Source organism: Mesoplodon densirostris, chromosome 4 (genome assembly GCF_025265405.1).
Source record: "Mesoplodon densirostris isolate mMesDen1 chromosome 4, mMesDen1 primary haplotype, whole genome shotgun sequence".
NCBI lineage: Eukaryota > Metazoa > Chordata > Mammalia > Artiodactyla > Ziphiidae > Mesoplodon > Mesoplodon densirostris.
In genome coordinates, this window is record NC_082664.1 from 125,612,802 (window position 1) to 125,634,756 (window position 21,955).

Below are 21,955 nucleotides of genomic sequence, written 5' to 3' on the forward strand. Positions count from 1 at the left end.
AGCTGTATGTTTAAGTCATGCTAACAAGTTGGAGTTTTTATCCCACTGGTGTTAGGAAGCCATGGATTGCAAAGAAATGGTAAGATTAGATCTGTATTAATCACTTAGATTGCTACCAGAAGAGAGATATAAAAAGGGGGGCCAATGGGCTTCCCTGGTGGCGCAGTGGTTGAGTCCGCCTGCCGATGCAGGGGACACGGGTTCATGCCCCCCCCACACACAAAAAAACAAACAAACAAACAAAAAAAAACGGGGGGGTGCCAAGAAAGGAGAGGAATATATAATTCAAGAATAGGTTTTTAAAATAAAGGCGGGATATGAGAGCTTAAATGAGGTTAGTGATGGTAGGGAGAGAGAGAGCTCGACAGAGTTGAGAAATATTTAGGGTTTATGTCTGATAGAACTTGGTGAGTTCAGTTTTCACTACCTGAATCTGAGGAACCAGTGGTATATTTCGGTGAAGACAGTTAGCTATGTGTATCTACATTTGAAATTCAGGGGAAGGTCTGGAATGAAAATATGTATTTGGGAGTTGGTGCTAATTTAAACCACAAGAGTAAATGTGATTATGTCTAGGGAAAGTATGTATGTCCTTGTAGAGACCAAGGACAAAAACCCAGGGAAAACAAACATTTAGGATACTACCCTTAAGAGAATCCATTGAAGGCAAGTGATTGAGAAGAAATAGAGATGAGAATTTCAAGGAGAAAGTTGTTGGTATGAAATGCAGCAAAAATATCTAAGACATAAACTGAAAAGATAAACTTTAAATCTGGCAATCAGATTGTCACTTGTGACATCTGCAAGAGCAGTTTCAGTGGAATGATGGGAGTTAAAAGTTCACAATGGGTTACAGTGAGGAGGTAGAAAGGGAAGTGTAGATGACTCTTTGAAGAAACTAGGATGAGAACAGGAGGAACACAGATCTCTATCTAGACAGTAGCTTGCTTTTGTATTTTCTAAAGGATGAAAAAGACTCGACAGTGAAGGCTGACAGAAAGAGCCTATAGAGTGGAGGAAGGAACTGAAAATACAGGACAGAGAGCAGATAAGTGAGCAGAGAGGCCTCGTAATGCTGTTTCTGAGCATCTCCATCTGGATGCCTCATAGACATCTCAAATACCAAAAGTCCAAGAGTGCACTCTGATCTTGCGCCTGCAACTGGATCTTCTCAACACTGTTTTCCATTTCAGTAAACGGTACTACCATGTAAGCTGGTGCCTAGTAAGTAAGGAACCTAGAACTCCTCCTTCACTTCTTTTTCTCCACTCCCCACACGTAGTCACAACTTCTCCCCTTTAACACCTCTCAAACCATCAACTTCTATTTCCATCACCATTACTTCAGTTCAAGACATCATCAGCTCTTATCTGTACAACAGGTTCCTAACTGGCCTCACTACATCAGCCTAGCTCCCCTTCAATTCAGTCTTCTAAGTGAACTTTTTATTGCCCATATCTGATCATACCACTCTGCTTAAAAATCCTTTAAGGGTTTTTTTATCATCTGTCTTTATATCATCTATATGAACTCACCCCATGGTTATCTCTCTGGCCACTTTCCTCCTTTGTTCTCTCCACTCCAACTCTACTGGCCTTGTCTCTTGGCATATTCTCCTCCCATCTGGGGCTTACCTCCTCCTCATCCTTATAATCGTGTCTTAAATACCACAGCACCAGAGAAGACTATGTTCTCCTGCTGTTACCTCCAGAGTTCCCTGTCTTTCTTCTTTAAGACACATGTCACAACTGTAATTTCACTAATGACTTGTACAATCATTTAATCCTGTCTTTCCCACTGGACTGCAAACTTCTGACGAATGCAGAGACAGTATGTGTTTTGTTTAATGCTACAGTCTCCTGTGCCTGGAACACAGTAGACTCTTAATACAATTTCTTGAATGAGAAGAATAAATGAATAAAAAATTAACTTTGGGCAGGAAACTGGACATTTCCTCCTGAGATTGAAGAGAATAAATAAGGATGGGTACAAATGAAGATAAGTTGAAAAGTAGTTATATGACATTAAGGAAGAAATGGGCAATTTAGACAAGTCACATCTTATAGCACCAATTTTCTTGCGCTGACAGTGTTGAAAGAGGGGGAATATTGTTTAAGTATGGCCAAGGTTTAAAGTGATTGCTAAAGTGAAAAAGAAGAGGAGACAAGAACTTGACCAAGAATTAGTAAAGGACTGTTTTGTGATAGTGGTGAGGGGACAACTCTACACAAAGATGGAAACCACAATACAAAAATCTACTAAATCAAATGAATCAGCGTGGATTTCTCTGTGAAAAGTCTAAATACCATTGACTTTATTTCAAGAATAATGTCTGATTTGACTAATAAAATTTTGCCAGTAGAATTCATTGATAAGATTAAGAATGACTTACAATAAACATATTTGTGGGTAATTTGATTCCACAAAAATATCTGAGAAACCCACCAACATTTTCTTCTGTCAAGTTGTTTCACACAATCTTTTAATTACATAATTAATATGTTGGGTAACTTATTTCTTTAGAGATAGCATAAAGGCAAACAATCTGTTCTTTAGTCAATTATGACAAATGTTTTATTGGTAGGATCCAAATTAAAGTTTTGTTGGTTCCCCAAGCCAACAAGATAACATACAAAGTGCCACAAAAATCCAACCCAATCTGCAACTACTCTCCACCTCCAGGATGTATTAGAGATGAAATAAACAGCTTTTGAATTAAGTAGCTTTTGCTGCTTAACAGTGGCTAACAGTGGTTTGTTCTAGTAAATAAAATAACTCTAGGCTCACCTTCCCACTCTCCCTCCAGATGGTGCCACAGCTGCAAGCGGAGAAGAGTTTACAGCTTGAGCAAAGACAGCTTGCCTTATTTATTATTATGCAACATAACAGCTACATGAGCTTTCAGCTTTATTTCTTGGTATGACCTTTTCTACAAAGGCTCACACAATTCCATAATACTTTCTGACTAAATGGAATTCTAATGCTATGTGGCAAATACGAAGATTCTCAGGAGAATGACCAGGAATGGAGTGTGAAAAAAGAAAAATTCTTTTCTCGTGTGCTCCTTCAAAGCAGGTGTCTGTCCCTCCTCTTCTTTCAGGATCCCCCACTCATCTCCTTGTCCTTGCCAAAAGGTGCTTCCACTCCCCTAGACCTCAAACCAGATCTCTAGCTCTCCACTGTCTATCAAGGAATGCCTACAGAGGCATTAGCCACTAGTGTGCTCCTCCTTGACTCAGAATATTTTCAATTTTAAAAGGACCCTTTTAATACAGAAAAATCCTTCAATGAACTCTTGAGGGTATACTGATATTCAGAGGTAATGGGATCTTTTAATCCGGCATAGAAACAGGTTAGAAAAAGAGATAAAAGCTATGTCGCAAAGGGAAACAAGAGGAAAGGTGGTCTTACTACCTTAGTTTCTTCCTACCAGAATGTTCCTAACTACAAATCTGATAGTGGGCTTCATTAATCAACTCACATCAAGAATCCTTAAAGGGTAGGTATCGAACCCCCATCTGTAAAAGCTTTGTTCTCCAAGTGCCCATCCCCATCCCCCAATCCATCTATCTCTCACAAAGAAGAGAATAAAGGAAGAACTTAGTTCACCTCTTTGGAAAGGCCACCAACCTCTGGCCTTAACCCTCAAACACTGAGGCCAGAAGAGTCAATATGCCCCTTACTACCTCTCAAGTTCACCTGGACAAAAGGAACCATCTAGTTATTCCTACCTAAGAACCTAGATTTTGAAGGAGCTTTAGATATCATGTGGTATAAACTTCTTGTTACAGATGAAGAATAAGAGGTTCAGAGTACGAGTAGACTGACTTTCCAAGGCCACATAACTGGTTAAAAGCAGAACCTACTTCATTATTGTATCTACCACCCCACTGACTCTCTTTTTACTTTGTTAATGCAGGGATGTTGTCATCACATATCCTTGGACATTTTTCCTGGATAAACCTTAAATATAAAATAATTCTTGTAAAATATATGCCAAGATTTCCTTTCCATCTCCTAGAATTCCTGAACATTTATTTATTTTTATGAAGCTTTGGTAAAATATTCTTCTGTATTCATGTACTGACTTTACAAAGTTAATTTTAAGATCAGTAAAATATAAATTATAAAATATACGGGCTTCCCTGGTGGCGCAGCGGTTGAGAGTCCGCCTGCCGATGCAGGGGACACGGGTTCATGCCCCAGTCCGGGAAGATCCCACATGCCGCGGAGCAGCTAGCCCCGTGAGCCATGGCGGCTGAGCCTGCACGTTCGGAGCCTGTGCTCCACAAGGGGAGAGACCACAACAGTGAGAGGTCCGCGTACCGCAAAAAAAAAAAAAAAAAAAAAAAAAAAATATATATATATATATATATATACGTCATGACAAAGATATTAAAACTACTCTCTTTTTTTTTGGCCCCACCACACAATGTGTGGCATCTTAGTTCCCCGATGAGGGATCGAACCTGCGCAGTGGAAGCGCAGAGTCTTAACCGCTGGACTGCCAGGGAAGTCTCTAAAACTACTCTTAAGCCTTAAATTACTCTAGCTCACAAAACAAAGTTTTCAGTGTTTTAATCCACTGTGACAAGCTCTAGTAAAAAAAAATAAACCCTAAAATTTCTTGAGTTGAAAAAACACTATTCTAACCTTTACCAAAATAGTTCAGCTGCATAAATAAAATAAGGTTATCATACGTACTTAAAGCTCTAGAATGATCCGGATTCCTTATTCCCTTTGCTCGTAACCTCTGAAGAAGAACTGTTGAGGACAACTGTTTTACAAGATATACTGCCATGGAATAGTTCTGGAAAAAAAAAAAAAAAAGATGTAGAAAGCAAACAACATACGTAAGTAAATAGGTACATCTATTTTAATCCCACAATAATAGGGAAAGAAAATTAACACCTGTTTAAAACACCTACTGTGTGCCAAGCACTATCTTAGGTGTTTTCATGAATGGTAATTCATTTAATCTTAACCAAAAAGCTGCTGAAGTAATCCTATTTTTACGGATGAGGAAAGTGAAGTGTAGAAAAGTAAAAGAACTTGTTCTAATTTTGCAGCTTTCAAGAGATAATGCCAGGTCTGTCATGCTTCTGTATTACCTGACTACCTATGCTTGAAGTTAATCAATTTAGGCACTTATGTAAAGAACACTGTTAAAAATAAATATAACCAAGGCCAATAAGATGTCAAAGTCATCATAAAACATATTTAGCAGGTAACAGTAGCTATTTAAAAAATTAGACTGGCATCCTAATTTATACCATTTAATCTCTCTCTATGCCTTTAACTAGTTTTGAAAAGACCCTACTTGGGCTATTATCACAACAAGCAGAGGGAATATTAAATATTTTCAAAGAGAAGCTGATGGTTTGGCAAAAGAACAGATGAATATCCATTACCAGCAGAGGGACTACCCAGAGATGGTACTAGGAGAAGGGAGACAAAGAAAATAGTTTATCAACAAGCCAAGGCAAAGTAAAGGGTACATGACTGGATAAGAGGAAGAAAAGAGGGCTGAGGCTTATGAAGGGTAAGAGAGAGATCTAAATGAGAAGGCCCACTTTCCACTTGGTGTTGGAATCAAGAGGAAGATCAAGAGATTTGGAAAGAAGCAAAAGGAAAAATAATTATTGCCACCTTCTATTTATTAGCTACAAACAGTTTTACATGCACTCTTAATATATACTATCCACTTCATTTAAACCTCAAAGAAGGCCTGTAAGAGATAAGTAGGGCAAGTATCTTTCTAAGTAAAGGATTGAAAAATGGAGGCACACAAAAATGCTTTTAATTTTAAATTTTAAAAAATATATGTAATCTGCTCATGATCATGCACCTGCTTAGTGACAAAGGTGGCACTAGAAATCAAGAGGAAAGTGTAGGGATGTCAGGACAATGGACTAATGGCCAAGGCCAGTGTAGTTCTCTATAGTTCTTGATTTCACATACCATTTGCTTTGACCCTCCTAACCTAGTCCAATGTACATTCCAACTTTCAGTTACTTTCGCACTTTGGAAAATGCATCCCCCTCTTTTGGCAAGAAGAGAATATATTGTACAATACCCTCTGGAAGGTCAAATTTTCACTTACAGTTCAGAAACCTATCCATGTTCACATGCTACACATTTTTCAGGAAAAAAATGAAGTATCAAAAAAGCTAATTTGGGAGGGATAAATTAGGAGTCTGGGATTAACATACGCATACTACTATATATAAAATAGATAATCAACAAGGACATACTGTATAGCACAGGGAACTCTGCTCAATACTCTGTAATAACCTAAATGGGAAAAGAAGCTGAAAAAGAATGGATATATGTATAAGTATAACTTGAATCACTCTGCTGTACACCTGAAACTAACATTGTAAATCAACTATACTCCAATATAAAATAAAATTTTTCAAAAGCTAATTTACTTTCATTAATAAATCCCATAATTTATTAATGAGGAACAAATAACCTTAAAACTTACCAAAGTTATAGACATACAACATACTAATCTAATATAAAACTAAAAAGCTCCTTTTAGAAAAAAAATCCTTATTCACCTTTATTATTTGATTAATAGTTCAAGTGTGATAGAAACTGGAGAAATGCTAATTAACACTGTGAAATTATTATATATACTTACAGCCTGAATCTTCAGAACTAGTAATCACCCTAAGGCTTTATATAAATTTTTAAGGAGAGGTCAAGTAGAAACTACAAGTTCAGTGAAAAGGTATGTTCACTCTAGTTGAAACACGTAACCAGATCAGAAATTTTTAAAAAAGGAAGCAAAAAGAAGGTCAGGTATTAACAAACACCACTTGTACTGATAATATGGAATTAAATTTTATATCACATGAAAGAGATTCAGCAGCAACCCCCGCCAAAACTTCAGTGGTATAATATCTCTCCTAGGTAGATGATATATTGTTCCTGCTAACCCTTCAAAGCACTACTTAACTCCAACTACTGAAATATATTGCATTACACTGATGTTTTTGTCAAATGCTTTTTCAAAGTCTTCAAAATTGTCTATCAAGTTTATAGGACGTTTTCTTCATTATTAAGATATGATCTACTCATTAAGTGCCCTTTACACCAGTATCTAAATAAAACTTCTCTACAAACAATGACAGTTTAATAAATGCTAGATGCAGTGATTACTTTGAGGTAGGATAAGAAGTTACAACATAGTTCACTTATTTCCCTTCAAGCACTGTACTAGCTCTTCTTTTTCTCTTATATTACAATTTTTTTTAATTGAGCTATAATTGACATATAATATTGTGTAAGTTTAAGGTGTACATGTTGACTGCATAGAGTTATAATATATTGTAAGACGATTACCACCATAGCATTAGCTCTTCCATTTATTTCCTTTGAAGACATAATGCTAACATTTCTCAATGGCAACTAATAATACAGAAATTAATCCCCAAAACAGTAAGAGATCCTACGTGAACTATCCAGAGTATCTTCACAAGCTGAATAAAACTAGGATCAAAAACCAATCTAATAAGTTATCTTTTGGGCTTCAGAAAAGAATAATTTTCTTTCAATATTTTATTTCAAAAAGAAGGTCTCCAGGGCTTCCCTGGTGGCGCAGTGGTTGAGAGTCCGCCTGCCGATGCAGGGGACACGGGTTCGTGCCCCGGTCCGGGAAGATCCCACATGCCGCGGAGTGGCAGGGCCCGTGAGCCATGGCTGCTGAGCCTGCACGTCCGGAGCCTGTGCTCCACAACGGGAGAGGCCACAACAGTGAGAGGCCCACGTACCGCAAAAAAAAAAAAAAGGTCTCCAACTTGTAGATCATGGTCTACACAAATCTTACCTGGGAGACCTGCAAATCACTGAAGATTACTGTTTTCTTTCTGAGGTGTGGAAGGCTTCCCATGGAAGAATATTTCCCCATCTCCTCTAGTGCTTTATATCAGCAACCACATTTCCCTCCTCTCCCACAGTTTGACTCCTTTCATAGTTCACTGTAAACACCCTGGTGTTTATACACTTTTCACACACAGACAAAACCCAAAGCATCTGCAACACCCTCTTCAAAAAGGGGGACAAAAACAGGGAGCCCAAGGTACACTAGAAAAAAACATTTAAAAGGATTTTAAAAACCTAATAGTGACATACTGATTAGGTAAAGAAAAAATATATAACCTTGATAGATGCCAAAAAAGAATTTTGATAAAATTCAAAATCCATTTCTCTCAAAGATATACAGTAAAAAAGAGGACCATAGGATTATGTTATTGCTATAATTAAGTTCTACCAAAATTAACAGCCATTATAATACTTAATGTTGTGACACTAGTATTCTCATTAACATAAAGAACAAGCCAGGTATGTCCACTAGCACTCACATTACTTAACATTGTTCTGAAGGTTCTAGACAGCACAAGAGAACAAGAATAAGAAATTATGGCATAAGTATTAGGATTATCATTATTCATATAATGATACAACTCAGACTCAAAACTGCCTATTTGGAAATACCAAGAAACCTACTAAAAAGCTATCAGAACCAATATGTGAATTTATGTACTAAGTAAATATTCAACAATAACTAGCTTTTAAATAAATCAACAATAAATACATTTTTTAGAAAATATAACAGAAAAAATCTATTTACAATAGCAGTAATAATAATAAACAACACAAGAATCAATAAAAAATATGGAAAATTTGTAAGAAGAAACCTATTAAATTACTGAGGAACATGAAAGAGGATTTGAATAAATGGAGAAACATACAGTTCCTGAAATAAGGACATTAAATACTGTAAATAAGTTAATCCTCTCTAAGTTAATACACAAATTTTAAAGCAAGCTCATTTATTCCCAGAAAGATTTGGGGGAATAATGCAGCGGAATATGTTTTACTCCATTCAATTACTTTTTCAACATTTTCTCTCTCCTCAAGGCCCAGATTTCTTCTCTCACTCTCAGCAGACTTCTCTCACTTCCTATCTCATAGACTTAAGAGAATGCATCAGATCAGAACTTACCACCTCTCCAGTACCAATCATATACATGCATCCAATCCTTTTATTCCACTAAATAAAGAAGTTGTCCCTCCTAGCTACAATGAGTTACTTAATGAAATTCACTACTGATTATTTTTCTCATGTATATTTAATCTCTTCCTCCCAAGAAGATACCTGCCATCATCCTTTATACATGTTTAACACTCTCCCATTAAAGCAAACAAATAACTCTCATCTCAAATTTCCCTCCAGCTCAGCTGTACCTATTTCCAAAGCTACCTTTCTATAACTCACTATCTCCACTGCCTTACCTCTGCCTGGTCACAATCAGGCTTCTCCTCCCACCATCCACCAAAACAGCTCATGCTAAAGTCAACTTTATGTTTCTAATCCAAAAAGTATTTTTTAAGATTTCAACATACTTGACTTCTCAACATCTGTTCAGTACTGCTTACCACCTCCTTTTTTTAAAAATAAATTTTATTTTATTTTATTTACTTATTATTTTTGGCTGCATTGGGTCTTCGTTGCTGCGCGCAGGCTTTCTCTAGTTGAGTGGGGGCTACTCTTTGTTGCGGTGCGCGGGCTTCTCATTGCAGTGGCTTCTCTTGTTGCGGAGCACGGGCTCTAGGAACGCAGGCCTCAGCAGTTGTGGCTCGCAGGCTCTAGAGCACAGGCTCCGTAGTTGTGGTGCATAGGCCCAGCTGCCCCGCGGTATGTGGGATCTTCCCGGACCAGGACTCGAACCCGTGTTCCCTGCATTGGCAGGTAAATTCTTAACCACTGCGCCACCAGGGAAATCCCTGTCCTTCTTTTTTGAAACTCTTCCCTTGGCTTCTTATACCCACCCCCCGTTCTGCCCCACATCTCTGGTACTATTTCCCCATGTCCTCTGCAGGTTCATTCTCTTCTATCCAGTGTTAAAAGTTATAGTTCCTCACGAATGGTAAGTCTTCAATGCTCTCTTCTTTTTACTTGTTACATTTCCCCTTAACAATGTCAGCCTGCTTGTATGGCTCTAGTAACCACCAATATGCAGATGACTCATTTTCTTCTCTAGCCCAAACTTATCCTCTGAGCCTATATGCCCAACTGCCTCTTCAGAATGTCTCAAAGGCATCTCGAACTCAAAAGCTTCAAAACTGAACTCATGATCGTCTCCATGTAGTCCTCCAATACTCCTTCCTTCAAAGCAAAGCAAAGCAAAACAAAATGCACCTAAATTCAGTCCTTTTTCAGTGTTTCCTCTATCTCAGTAATATTATCATTTACTTTGTCACTCAAGCCAGAAACCAAGGAGTCATCCTTGACTTCTCCCTTTCTCTTAGCCCCTATTTCTAATCTATCACTTAGTCCTACAGATCCACCTATTTATCTCCATCCCTAGTGCCACCACTCTAGACTAATATACTATTTCTCTCATTAATGCTTCAGCAATAGTAAGAGGTAACCTCTATGCATGACTCTGGTCTCCATTCAAGCTGTTCACCACTCTGAAGAGTGGCCTTTTCTAAACAGAAATATGGCCCTGTAAACTTTCTGCTTAAAAAGAGAATATCCTTAACATTAACATTACCTCAAAGGTCCTACATGGTTTGGTCCTTTTTTACCTCTCTAGCTTCATCTTGTATCCTATTCTTCCATTCTATGTACACTAGCAATTCCTGCTCCCTTTCAGTTTCTTAAGAAAAACTAGGCTCACACCTGCCAGTGGACTATACTCTGAATGTTGTTTTCTCTGAAACTTTCACCTAACTGATTCCTTCTACCCTTCTCTCAGATCTTATCTCAGTTATTACTTCCTCAGGGAAGCCCTGCCTGACCTCTCTCTAGTGCAAAGTGGCCTTTAATATGCTCTAAAATCACCACACACCTCTTCTTTATATTACTTATAATACAGTTCACATTTTCATGTGTGACTACCTGTCCCCTAGATCCTAGGCTCCAAAAGAGTCAGGACTTTTTTTTCTCACTATGGTACTGCCAGTTTTCAGCAGAGTGCATGGAATATAGCACACATTCTATAAATTTCAAATGAATTAGTGAATTAACATGAGCTCATATCATAAAACTGTAATAATCAAAAATATTCTGGGGCTTCCCTGGTGGCACAGTGGTTGAGAGTCCGCCTGCTGATGCAGGGGACATGGGCTCGTGCCCCGGTCCGGGAAGATCCCACATGCCGTGGAGCGGCTGGGCCCGTGAGCCATGGCTGCTAAGCCTGTGCGTCCAGAGCCTGTGCTCCGCAACGGGAGAGGCCACAGCAGTGAGAGGCCCGTGTACCGCAAAAAAAAAAAAAAAAAATCTGAAATTGTGCCGGAAAAAGAATGCTAGGCTAAGAAACAATACAGAAAAGTTCAGAACACACACAGGATAAATCAAAGCAAATATATAATAATGGTGGCTTCAGAATTAGCATTTATTTAGTTAATGGTATTAGAACTGGCTATTTTAAAAATTAAATTTTTATTTCACACTACACATAAATTCACAATGTATTAAATATTTAAAGGTAAAACTAGAAACCTCAAAAGTCAAGAAAAAAATATAAACAAATATTTATGTAAGACTGGGAAGGGCAGACAGACTAAACTTGATAGAGGCTGACTGGAAAGACTACAAAGAAACAAAACTGTGCAACTAGAGATTATCATAGTAAGTGAAGTAAGTCAGAAAGAGAAAGACAAATGCCATATGACATCACTTATATGTAGAATCTAATATATGACACAAATGAACCCATCTATGAAACAGAAACAGAATCAGGTACGTAGAGAATAGACTGGTGGTTGCCAAGGGGGAGGGCAATGGAAGAGGGTAGGAGTGGGAGTTTGGAATTAGCATATGCAAACTGGTATATATAGGATAAATAAACAACAAGGTCCTACTGTATCGTACAGGGAACTATATTCAATATCCTTTGATAAACCATAATGGAAAAGAATATGAAAAAGAATGTATATATATGTGTATATATATATATATATATATATGTATAACTGAGTCACTTTGGTGCACTGCAGTAATTAACACAACACTGTAATTCAACTATACTCAATAAAAAATAAATAAAAAAAAGAAAAAAAGAAAAAACTGGTTAAGATTTGGCTCTGTAATAATTTAAATCTTCTACACATTAAATAAAGATAAAGGGCAATAAACTAGAAACAAACATTTGCCACATGTAAAAGAGGGTTAAATCAATATATGAAGAACTCATAAACAATAAAAACTGCAATACAGAAATAGATACTGATATGATTTTTAAAGGTGAATAATCACAAACATAAAATATGTCCAACCTCAATAATAATAAGAGGAGTACTAATTAAAACAATGTGGTACCACTATTTACCTATTAAAATTAGTAGAGATCCTAAAGAAAATAAAACTCAAAGTTATCCGTCAACGGGCACGTGAATAAACACAAAGTCAGAGAATAAATCTGTACAACATCTTTTGGTAAGGCAATCTGCCAATGTACACAAAATTTCTTTAAATTCTGATGCTCTTTGACTCAGCAATTCCACTCCTGGGAATTTACTCTAAGGAAATTACCATGTATGTATGCAGAGTTAGAGCTACTAGGATGGTTTTCAAAATGTTCTTTGAAATAGTAATCAATCAACCAAATAAATGTTCAACAACAGGGAATATCATATTGGAATATGATGTAGCCTTTTAAAATCATGCAGATGAACATGAAATGACATAGGAAGATGTTTATGAAAATTACTCAGTGAAAGTTATCAGGTTATAGAACACTGGGTACGGCAAGATCCCATTTTTTTAAATGGGAACATGTTGAAAATTCATTGTGAGACAAAAATAAATCCTTTTGCAACTCCTTTTATTTACATACAAGCTCAGGTAGCCATGGAGATTAACCATTCCTTATAATACAAAAATCTGGTAGAAACAAAAATTTACTTACTCTTCCAATTTCTGCAGTCCATGAAACAACAATGGTGTTTGGTACAGTTGTGGACAATCGGACAAGTGAGGTGATATTAATTGGTCGGCTGGGTCGCTTTGGTTCCACACCATTTTTAGTAGGTGGAAGATAACCCTAAGGATGAAATATAATTTATTTCTACTTATTATTTCCACAATTATTTCAACTTCCATTCCTTAAAAAAAAACCCTAAAAACTACATATGAGAAAATATGAGTATTTTCATTTAAAAGTAGAGAAGTAAACGTTTGTAAGAGTTTCCTGTATGTTTCTCTAAACAACCATACAGTCTCATAGTAAGCCTGAGAAAAATACTGGTGGCAGAACTTAAAAATCTCTAAAATTTAAGAATCAGGTTGAATTCATAAAGAGCTTGGATAAGTATATAAGGACTATTTTAAAGGTGAACAATAACAGCCCCCACTCCTGTTAAAGGCACAACATTCTTCAAATCTCTATTCAACCAAAGCTTCCAGACTCACACGAATACATCTGAGGTTTTGTTGAAACAATCTCGTCTTCCCAAAATTCAGTAAAACACTAAAGTTACCACACCCAACTCCTAGACTATGTCTCCATAGCTAATGTCACAGCTGTTAATTGTACATAGTTGGTACAAGTGTTTCATTCAGTCACATGAATATATATCCCAAATAAAGATGTTTTCTTAATGAAAAAGTATGATTAACAACAGCTGTGATGACTTATTTGCTAGCTATGTTGGCAATGCACTTTTTAAAAAATAGCTTTTGGGACTTACTGGAAGGCTGCAAGGTTTTGTATTCACTTTCACACAAAGATTGGGTGGGAAGTGATCTTCTTGTGGACAACTGGTTTCTGATAAACAAAACCTAAACAATAAAGGACAAGTTTAATTACCTTTATTAAAGGATGACACCACATTAATATTTTTGTTCCATAGCTAATCTAAAAGATGGTCAAACTTAATAACAACAGCAAAAAATTACTAAACCTGAATAAATACATGAAATAGGTTCAAAATAAATAATTCTGTCAATGTAGAGTTTCAGTGGTCACAACTACCAACCTATAGTTGTCTTCATAATATTTCCAGTCATTTGTTCAAGCATGTTTTTGGGGGGAGGAGGTGGGGAAGTGCTCTGTGGTTGAATAAATTTAAGAAATTTTGAATCAAAAAATTAAATTAAGTTTCCTCCATATAGAACTTCTCAGAGCTAGGCTAACAATAACTGTAACTTTTTAAGAGGGAAATATAAATATATAGTAGTTCTCAAATTTATTTGTCTGTGAAACATTTTTTTTGGTTCTCAGCAGACTATACTGAAAATGCTAGAAGTCCATCCCCAGGATCAAGTTCTGTCCACCAAGCCCAGGTACTCCATTATTCCCTGAAAACTGAAGATGCTGAATAATAACATTAATTGTATTATACCCACATATGTTTAGAATACTATTTTAGAAACTCATGAAAACATTTATTTCTAAATTAAATGCGTTATCTTTTGGGAAAACCAAGGACAACTACATAATTTGTACATTCTCACTCCATTCTTACATAGATCAAGAAATAAATTATTAATTTGCTATTTAAGACAACTATTCGTGATTATTATACTTCCTTATTCCCAATACAGAGCTGAGGCTCATTCCACTTTACAGAATGTTCACAGCACCTTTGAGTTACATGTTAAGAAGAATGCTATCTCTGAATTCTGTGAAATATTCATCATGCACAAACATCTTCTCTCAACATCTTGATCTGCCTGCCATGCAATCTGTGTGAGGGAGTGTCCACAAAATGGGACAATTTTCTATGTAAAATTTTATGGGTACATATAAATATATGGTCTTCTTTAAGCAGGGACAATCTATAGCTTCCATTAGATTCTCAAAGGGGTTAGAGATCCATATAAAGGTTGACAATTACTAATCTACAAAGATTTTCTCAAAATATACTTAGCAAACAGATGTCAAACCCCACAAGATTATCTCTAACCCCAGCAGAAGCTTCTATTACAGGCCAGTTCTTTACTTTGCAACAGTAAGAGGATGCCATAAAGTTTTAAATCAATTACTCTGATGCAGAGATAAATTAGAAACATGAACCTGGCTGCCTGAAGCTACAGAAAAGCAATATATGACAAGTTGACTCCTATTCAATTAAGTAAAAAGTGAAAATCTAAATCACCCTTACAAACCGAAGAGAAAAAAACGATTTTAAAAGTGGGGAACAAGAGCAGAAAGTTTCTATATAGGAGTTCATGGGGGTGGGGAGGGGAAACAGATAAATGAAAACAGATTAGGAATCTAATAGAGAAAATATTGATCCTAATTCTGACCAAATTGTTTTCATGTTTTCGATAAAGACTTATAATTAGGATAGTGGAAGGTATACACTCCCAACTTAATACACTAGGATTGCTGTAGGGGGTGAGGAGGGTGGGGATGAAAACAATTTCGTAAAATACAAAGAACCACCTAACAAAATGGTTCTTTTTTCATCAAATTCTGGAGATAAATTCGATGGCTAAGCCATTTTTAACCGTCAAGATCCCCTTAGAATCTCTGCATTGATCTTAGAAAGAAAACCTTCCTTTGGAATGTGAACCATACCTCTTTGCTGCTTTAAAGAATGCATGCGTACGTTAATACTAAGGATAGTAACTAGATCTTTTGTTTTAGAGCTACGGTTTTCAAACTTTATTTCAGTCTTGGGATACTCTCCTCAAATGAAAACTAACCCAGAAGTCAAACATGTAGAACAGATCAAAGCCACATTACTTTGGTTCAGAGTGTATGTATATGTGTGTGTCAGGTGGGGCAATTGGGGGGGTTGGGGGAGAGAAGGTGGAATGGTAGCCAGAGGGTAGCCCCCAAACAGTGGCTCTAAGCAACAGTCTGAAAACCACTGTTTTAAAGGACAAAGTCACATATCAGTATGAACAAAATGTAAACTACTGAGGCAGGGAAGTAAAAAATATTCCAGCAATATATAATTAATTACAAAGGCACCATATTTTAGTCCTTTAATTTATTCAGTCATTATCATAGTCTGCCCCTGACAGAGGAAAAAGTACCTTTTACACAGAAACACCTTTGTCAGTGCCTTCCAAAACCAAGACCTCAGCCTCTCCTCTGCTTTCTCAGTTTTCATCACACTATTTTTGAACCTAGATCAGAGTTTTTCACATTATTCCATGAAGCACTGAGCTGGTGCTTTCATCTCTTTTCTGATCTCCTAGTGTATTTATAATCTGTACATACAACTTAGTATCTGATTATTGACACTGGGCTATCTGCTTGACTTATCCTTCCCACTTTATAGGGAAAACAGCTTGTTGAGGAAAACAACTGTCTTGTATTTCCTCTTCTATCCCTATTGCAACAAGAACAATGTAGGACACTTAGGTTTACACAAGGATAGTCACTGAGTAAAAAGAACAGCATAAGATGGTTTATGTAAGCAACAAGAGAGAGACATATTAACATAAAAGATGTCTTAGATATTCTTAGAAGAAATGGGCTAAGAAAAGAAACTGAATATGGGCAGTAGCATGTTGGAAAATTTTCGTTTTCCAAATTGTAAAATTTCGTCTTTACAAATCTATCAAGAGATGTCTCACATGGAATCTAAATTAGAGAGTATTTAAATTAATGGTTTAAAAATACAGGACAAAACAAATTAGACTATTTTGGTTCTTGTTAGTCCATGAGACACTGTAGACTTAACCTAAGTATTAGTTCTTTCTCTACAGTAGTCTGCCACTCATGCAGATAAGGTCTTTGCTTTCATAAAGCTTGGTACTTCTAAAGAGCTGACCACCATATTTAAACATATCATTAGCTGGAGCTTCTCAACCAACCAAGGGCAACCAAAATAGAGAAATATGGTTAAATATATGGCACATGACTTGCTACATTAAAATCTAACTTTGATAGTAATTAGGATGTATCATAACAGGAAAAGGTTTTCCCTCACCCAAACATCTAAACCCAATACTTTCAATTTACTTACTGAAAATCAGGTAGATTTTTTAAATCTTGAAGGAATATTAACTTTTAAACTTTGGATATGTATTGTAGCAACACTGTACCTTAACTGGACCTGCACTGTGAAGTCACATTTGGTCCCAGAAATATCCCTAGAAAAGACAGAGTAAGAACTACAGTTATTTTAAAGATATACAGAGGAAAGCTGATTCAAAGACACTGTTACTCCAGAAAGTATTTCAAATTTATCAGAAATATTAACAGTTATTAGGGTTAACTAACACTATAATAGTATTTTCTTTCTTTTTTTTTTTTTTTTTTTTTTTTTGCGGTACGCGGGCCTCTCACCGTTGTGGCCTCTCCCATTGCAGAGCACAGGCTCCGGACGCGCAGGCTCAGCAGCCATGGCTCACAGGCCCAGCTGCTCTGCGGCACGTGGGATCTTCCCGGACTGGGGCATGAACCCGTGTCCCCTGCATCGGCAGGCGGACTCTCAACCACTGCGCCACCAGGGAAGCCCGATGTAATAGTATTTTCAATACTAATATTTGCACGACAATAATACTCATCCAATACACTGTTTTAAAAAGTCACTTATAGACAAAACTGGATTGAAAGGTCAAGCTGCAAGTTACACTCGAAGACAACTTACATGGAACTACTGATTTGCTGCACTTGTTGTGGTGTCAATGCAAATGCAAAACAGGTTTCTCGAAAGCGCTGACTGTTGTCTGATGCTAAAGAAGAAAAGAATTATATTTTTAATTACCTTCAAATTCATCAATATAGAACACAACAGCAAACACTACAAAAAAACCCAACCATTCACACACCTTTAAATTAAGTAGGATGGATTCTAGAGTTTAGATAACTCAGTTAAGACACTGAAAAATAAGATATGTGCCAAATATCTAATCATATATATGTCTGCATCTAAAAAGCATACTTGTATAAAAACATGCTGATATTAATTTTATTTAAAATAATATAAACCCATTTAAAGATACATGGCTTCTGAGCTAAGTAACAAACATATACATACACCTTGAGATCTGCACAGGTAAGATGACAGTTGGACTTGAAGGCAAATTAAGAATTTGATCATCTCCCATCTAACTATACCATGCCAAGTTTTATACAATAAATATCATATATAGTTTCTCCTACGCTTAGATGAATTGACATCAAAATGTGCCTGTGGTCACTATCTCAAAGGAGGAAAGGAGTTACAAGAAGGGAAGGAAGGGAATAGAGAGAAGGAAGGGAGGGAGGGAAGTGGAGGTGGGGAGAGAGAAAAGAGCAAGAGAACAGGCAGGGAAGCACAGGTCAGTGAAGACCAGGGATTCTTACAGGGCGCTGCCGTGAGCAACAATATTTCTATTGACTTTTAATACACGTTATGTCTATTTTTAAAATCAGTGGTCAATATCCCTCTTGTTCACTAATATTTCCTCAGTGCTTGGCACAAAGAAGCACTGAATGACTGTTTGTTGAATGAACAAAAGACTAAAAATTAAGAAATACCAAACTTAATTATTTAAACTGTCCTTTCCCAGGATAATTTTCTAGAACAAATGGATCACTGAAAGTTATTACCAAGGAACTCCTGGCCTGTGGGGCACTTAAACTGGTACAGAAAAAGGAGCTGAACCCATCTCTAAAAGGGTTCAAACAAAGTATAAATGGAAGAAGTGAAAGGAAGGTTGAACTCTATCTAGATCAATGGTCTGCAAGCTCATTTGATTATTTATACCTTTCAGCAAAATAATTTAGCATATACCATGTATATGTTATATATGTTAAACTATTATATTGATATTGTATATGCTATAAAACACACCAAAAATAGAAGTTAAAAAAGTTAAGATTTGACATGAAATTTTAGATATTTTTGTGAATTCGATTTTATGGAAAATCTCAACTTTAGAAACTTCTGTTTTACAGGTGGATATATTTTCCTTTATCCCTATGGATCGTCTTGTGTACCCACTGAGATGCATACCCCCAACATCCAGAGGTCATTGTTTCGGATGATTTGCCTGCAAGCAACACTTCCTCCAAAATTACCACCAAACACAAATGTCAAAAAGCTGTACAAATGTATCACTATGAGAAAGAAATGCAAAAGAACACTGTTGAACTACAATTTCATGTCAATATAGGAGTATCTTTTAAAGTCTACATTTGCTTTTCTGCTTTCTGTGATCTGGGAAGGTTTTTTCTTAAAAACTCTATCCCCAAGAAACAGTTAATAACCAGAAAGTTATCTTAATCATGAAATAACAACGTGGCAAAAGGCAGATAACCAAGGACCAGAATGTAGAAAGGCAAACAGTTTCCTCTGTCAGGCAATGAAAGTAACTTCTTTTGCTTCTTAGAGGATATGTTTCTATAAAGATTTTAGTCCAGTAGGCTTATCCTGATTTAGATTTCTGGCTCCATTCTAAAACAGTGCTATTGATAAAATAATTTCCCAAGTACCAAAATTAATATTATTCTCTGGGCAAAATTTCACATTCATTTTAAAATACATGAGTACAGAAAGTTTTGGACACACACACATGCAGATTTAGATAGAGAAGATACGACTAAAATAACAAGGCTGTTTCTTGAGCCAGACATAGAAATCAGGTTTATTACTTAATAGTAACCCCCTTTTACATCCTCTTATATATAAATGCTCATGGGGTTATTACTGTTTACCTGGAAAAGCATCTTTCATACTATTTGATTTTCAGGTTTAATTTTGCTATGAATGCCAGTGAATTTATAGTTTTGGTCTTAGATAAGACTATTTAAAAACTTTTCTAAAAGTTAATTAAGCTATCATCATCGCTTTCAGAAAAGTTCAGGCCAAACAGAATCATGGAATCTTCATACTGAAAAATGAGTCTTACAAATCATCCAAAACAATGACCTCCGATGTTGGGGGTATGCATCTCAGTGGGTACACAAGACAATCCATAGGGTTAAAGGAAAAAATATCCACCTGTAAAATAGAAGTTTCTAAAGTTGAGATTTTCCATAAAATCTAATTCACAAAAATATCTAAAATTTCATGTCAAATCTTAACTTTTTTAACTTCTATTTTTGGTGTGTTTTATAGCATATACAATATCAATATAATTGTTTAACATACGTAACATATACATGGTATATACTAAATTATTTTGTTGAAAGGTACAAATAATCAAATGAGTTTGCAGACCATTGATCTAGATAGAGTTCAACCTTCCTTTCAATTCTTCCATTTATACTTTGTTTGAACCCTTTTAGAGATGGGGGAAGAGAAGCCATCACCTTGTCAAGCAGATGACTGGTGATAAACAGTGTAATTGTAAGAAAGCTTGCAGCCCAACAGAGTAGCAAAGTTTAGTGGAAAGAGATGAGATCACATACACCTGGATTCCAAACTGGTTCTACCACTTATTTGCCATGTGACCTTAGGTACTTATCCACTCTGAATCTGTTTTCTTCAATATTTAAACATAAACATACACGAGCACAAAACCCCTCATAGGATTATTTTAAATTTAAATGAGGTAAGGTATTTAAAACAAGCACCAATTTCCTTTTCTGTCTCCCCTCCTCCTTATGCCCTTACACTGAATCAAAATATATAATGCTGTAACTCCCACCCACTGATGTCATATATCATATCCAGTCATAGCCATTCTTCAAATATTTTAGACAGCATTAATGTGCCCCCTCTCTCTCCATCGACTCTTGCCACTGTACGTCAGGCAAGACTTCAGAATTACTCACCATTCTAATCTTTCTCCTCTGGACATATCCCAGTCTATCACACTTTTAAAGTGACAGCCAGAATTGAACACACTCTGCCATAGCATACTATTTCTCCAAAATATTTGCTGCCCCTCTGTATTGGCCCATCCCCACAGGAGGAATATGACCCAGTGCCACCGATGCCTTGGCCAATGAAATATGAGTAGAAGGGTACCACTGTGGAGCAGACCTCTAAGAACTATCCTTGGGTTTCAACATCTTTTTCTTTCCAGTCTGCCTTGATTCTAGAGTGGAGAGAACAGAGCAGAGCCACAACCAATCCACAGCTAATAAGCAACGTAAGCGAAAAATTAATCTTAGTTGTTTGCCATTGAAATTTATGATTGCTTGTAAGCTGACTTATTATTCAGATGTGATATGACAAGAACAATATTTTTATCAACAACTATCATCTACTACTGTTAATCCATACAACAATCATAAAGAAATGTACTCTTTTTTCAGATTTAGAAATTGAGGTTCAAAGTAGTTATGCAACTGTCAAGGCCTCATACTAGGTAAGTAGAACGCGAACTCTAAGTCAGATCTACACATTTCCAAAGCCCATGCTCTTCTCAAAACATAGGTCTATTAATTAGCTACCCTGATCTAAGTGTGCTGTACTTCTATTAATGCAGCCTAGCATTATACTGAATCATAGAAAACAGGAAAAGAATTACCCACTATACCCTCATCATAACTGCTTGTCATTTTTACATATTTTTCAATCAAATTACACATAAATTTAAAAGCTTGCTTTAAAAAAATTATTCACCACATTTTCAATTACAATCTCTATTACCATATTTTAATTATTGCATTGCATACTATATGTGGGGTGTATGAAAATTTTAATTGCTCCCTTGATAAACCATTTAGGTTTTTCTAATTTTTCATTATTTGAAATGACTCTGTATACAGGGCTTATACGTTTGTTTTTTGGAACAGGGTGGGAGGGGGTAGCTATTATTTTCTTTGGATCAATTCCCAGATGTGGGTTTTCTGGGTCAAAAAGTATGGAGATTTTTTAAAATGAATCTTGACATATCACAAGAGTGGTTTGCAAATGCTTGTAACACTATAAGACCATTAGCAATTTGTGCATCTACTAAATGCATCCTAGTCTGGCCTGCACGGGAGTTGCTGCTAATTTAATGGGGGATCTGGGCAACTCCTTAGTGGTTTAGTTTGTATTAAGAACTTTTTTCTTGTTTTTAACTTCTTATTTAGTTAATTGTCTAATCTTGTCC

General features: G+C 36.3%; 1 protein-coding gene across 1 annotated transcript in view; it reads right to left on the reverse strand.

Moving 5' to 3' along the window:
- Nucleotides 1–21,955, reverse strand: part of PIAS1 (protein inhibitor of activated STAT 1) — a 124,643-nt gene that overhangs the window by 31,694 nt on the left and 70,994 nt on the right. Inside the window, exons 3-7 of the mRNA XM_060097119.1 lie at nt 17,572–17,656; nt 17,024–17,071; nt 13,708–13,798; nt 12,927–13,061; nt 4,705–4,810 (exon numbers count right to left, since the gene is read on the reverse strand). Coding sequence (XP_059953102.1) covers nt 4,705–4,810; nt 12,927–13,061; nt 13,708–13,798; nt 17,024–17,071; nt 17,572–17,656 — 465 coding nt within the window. The remainder of the gene's footprint in view (nt 1–4,704; nt 4,811–12,926; nt 13,062–13,707; nt 13,799–17,023; nt 17,072–17,571; nt 17,657–21,955) is intronic.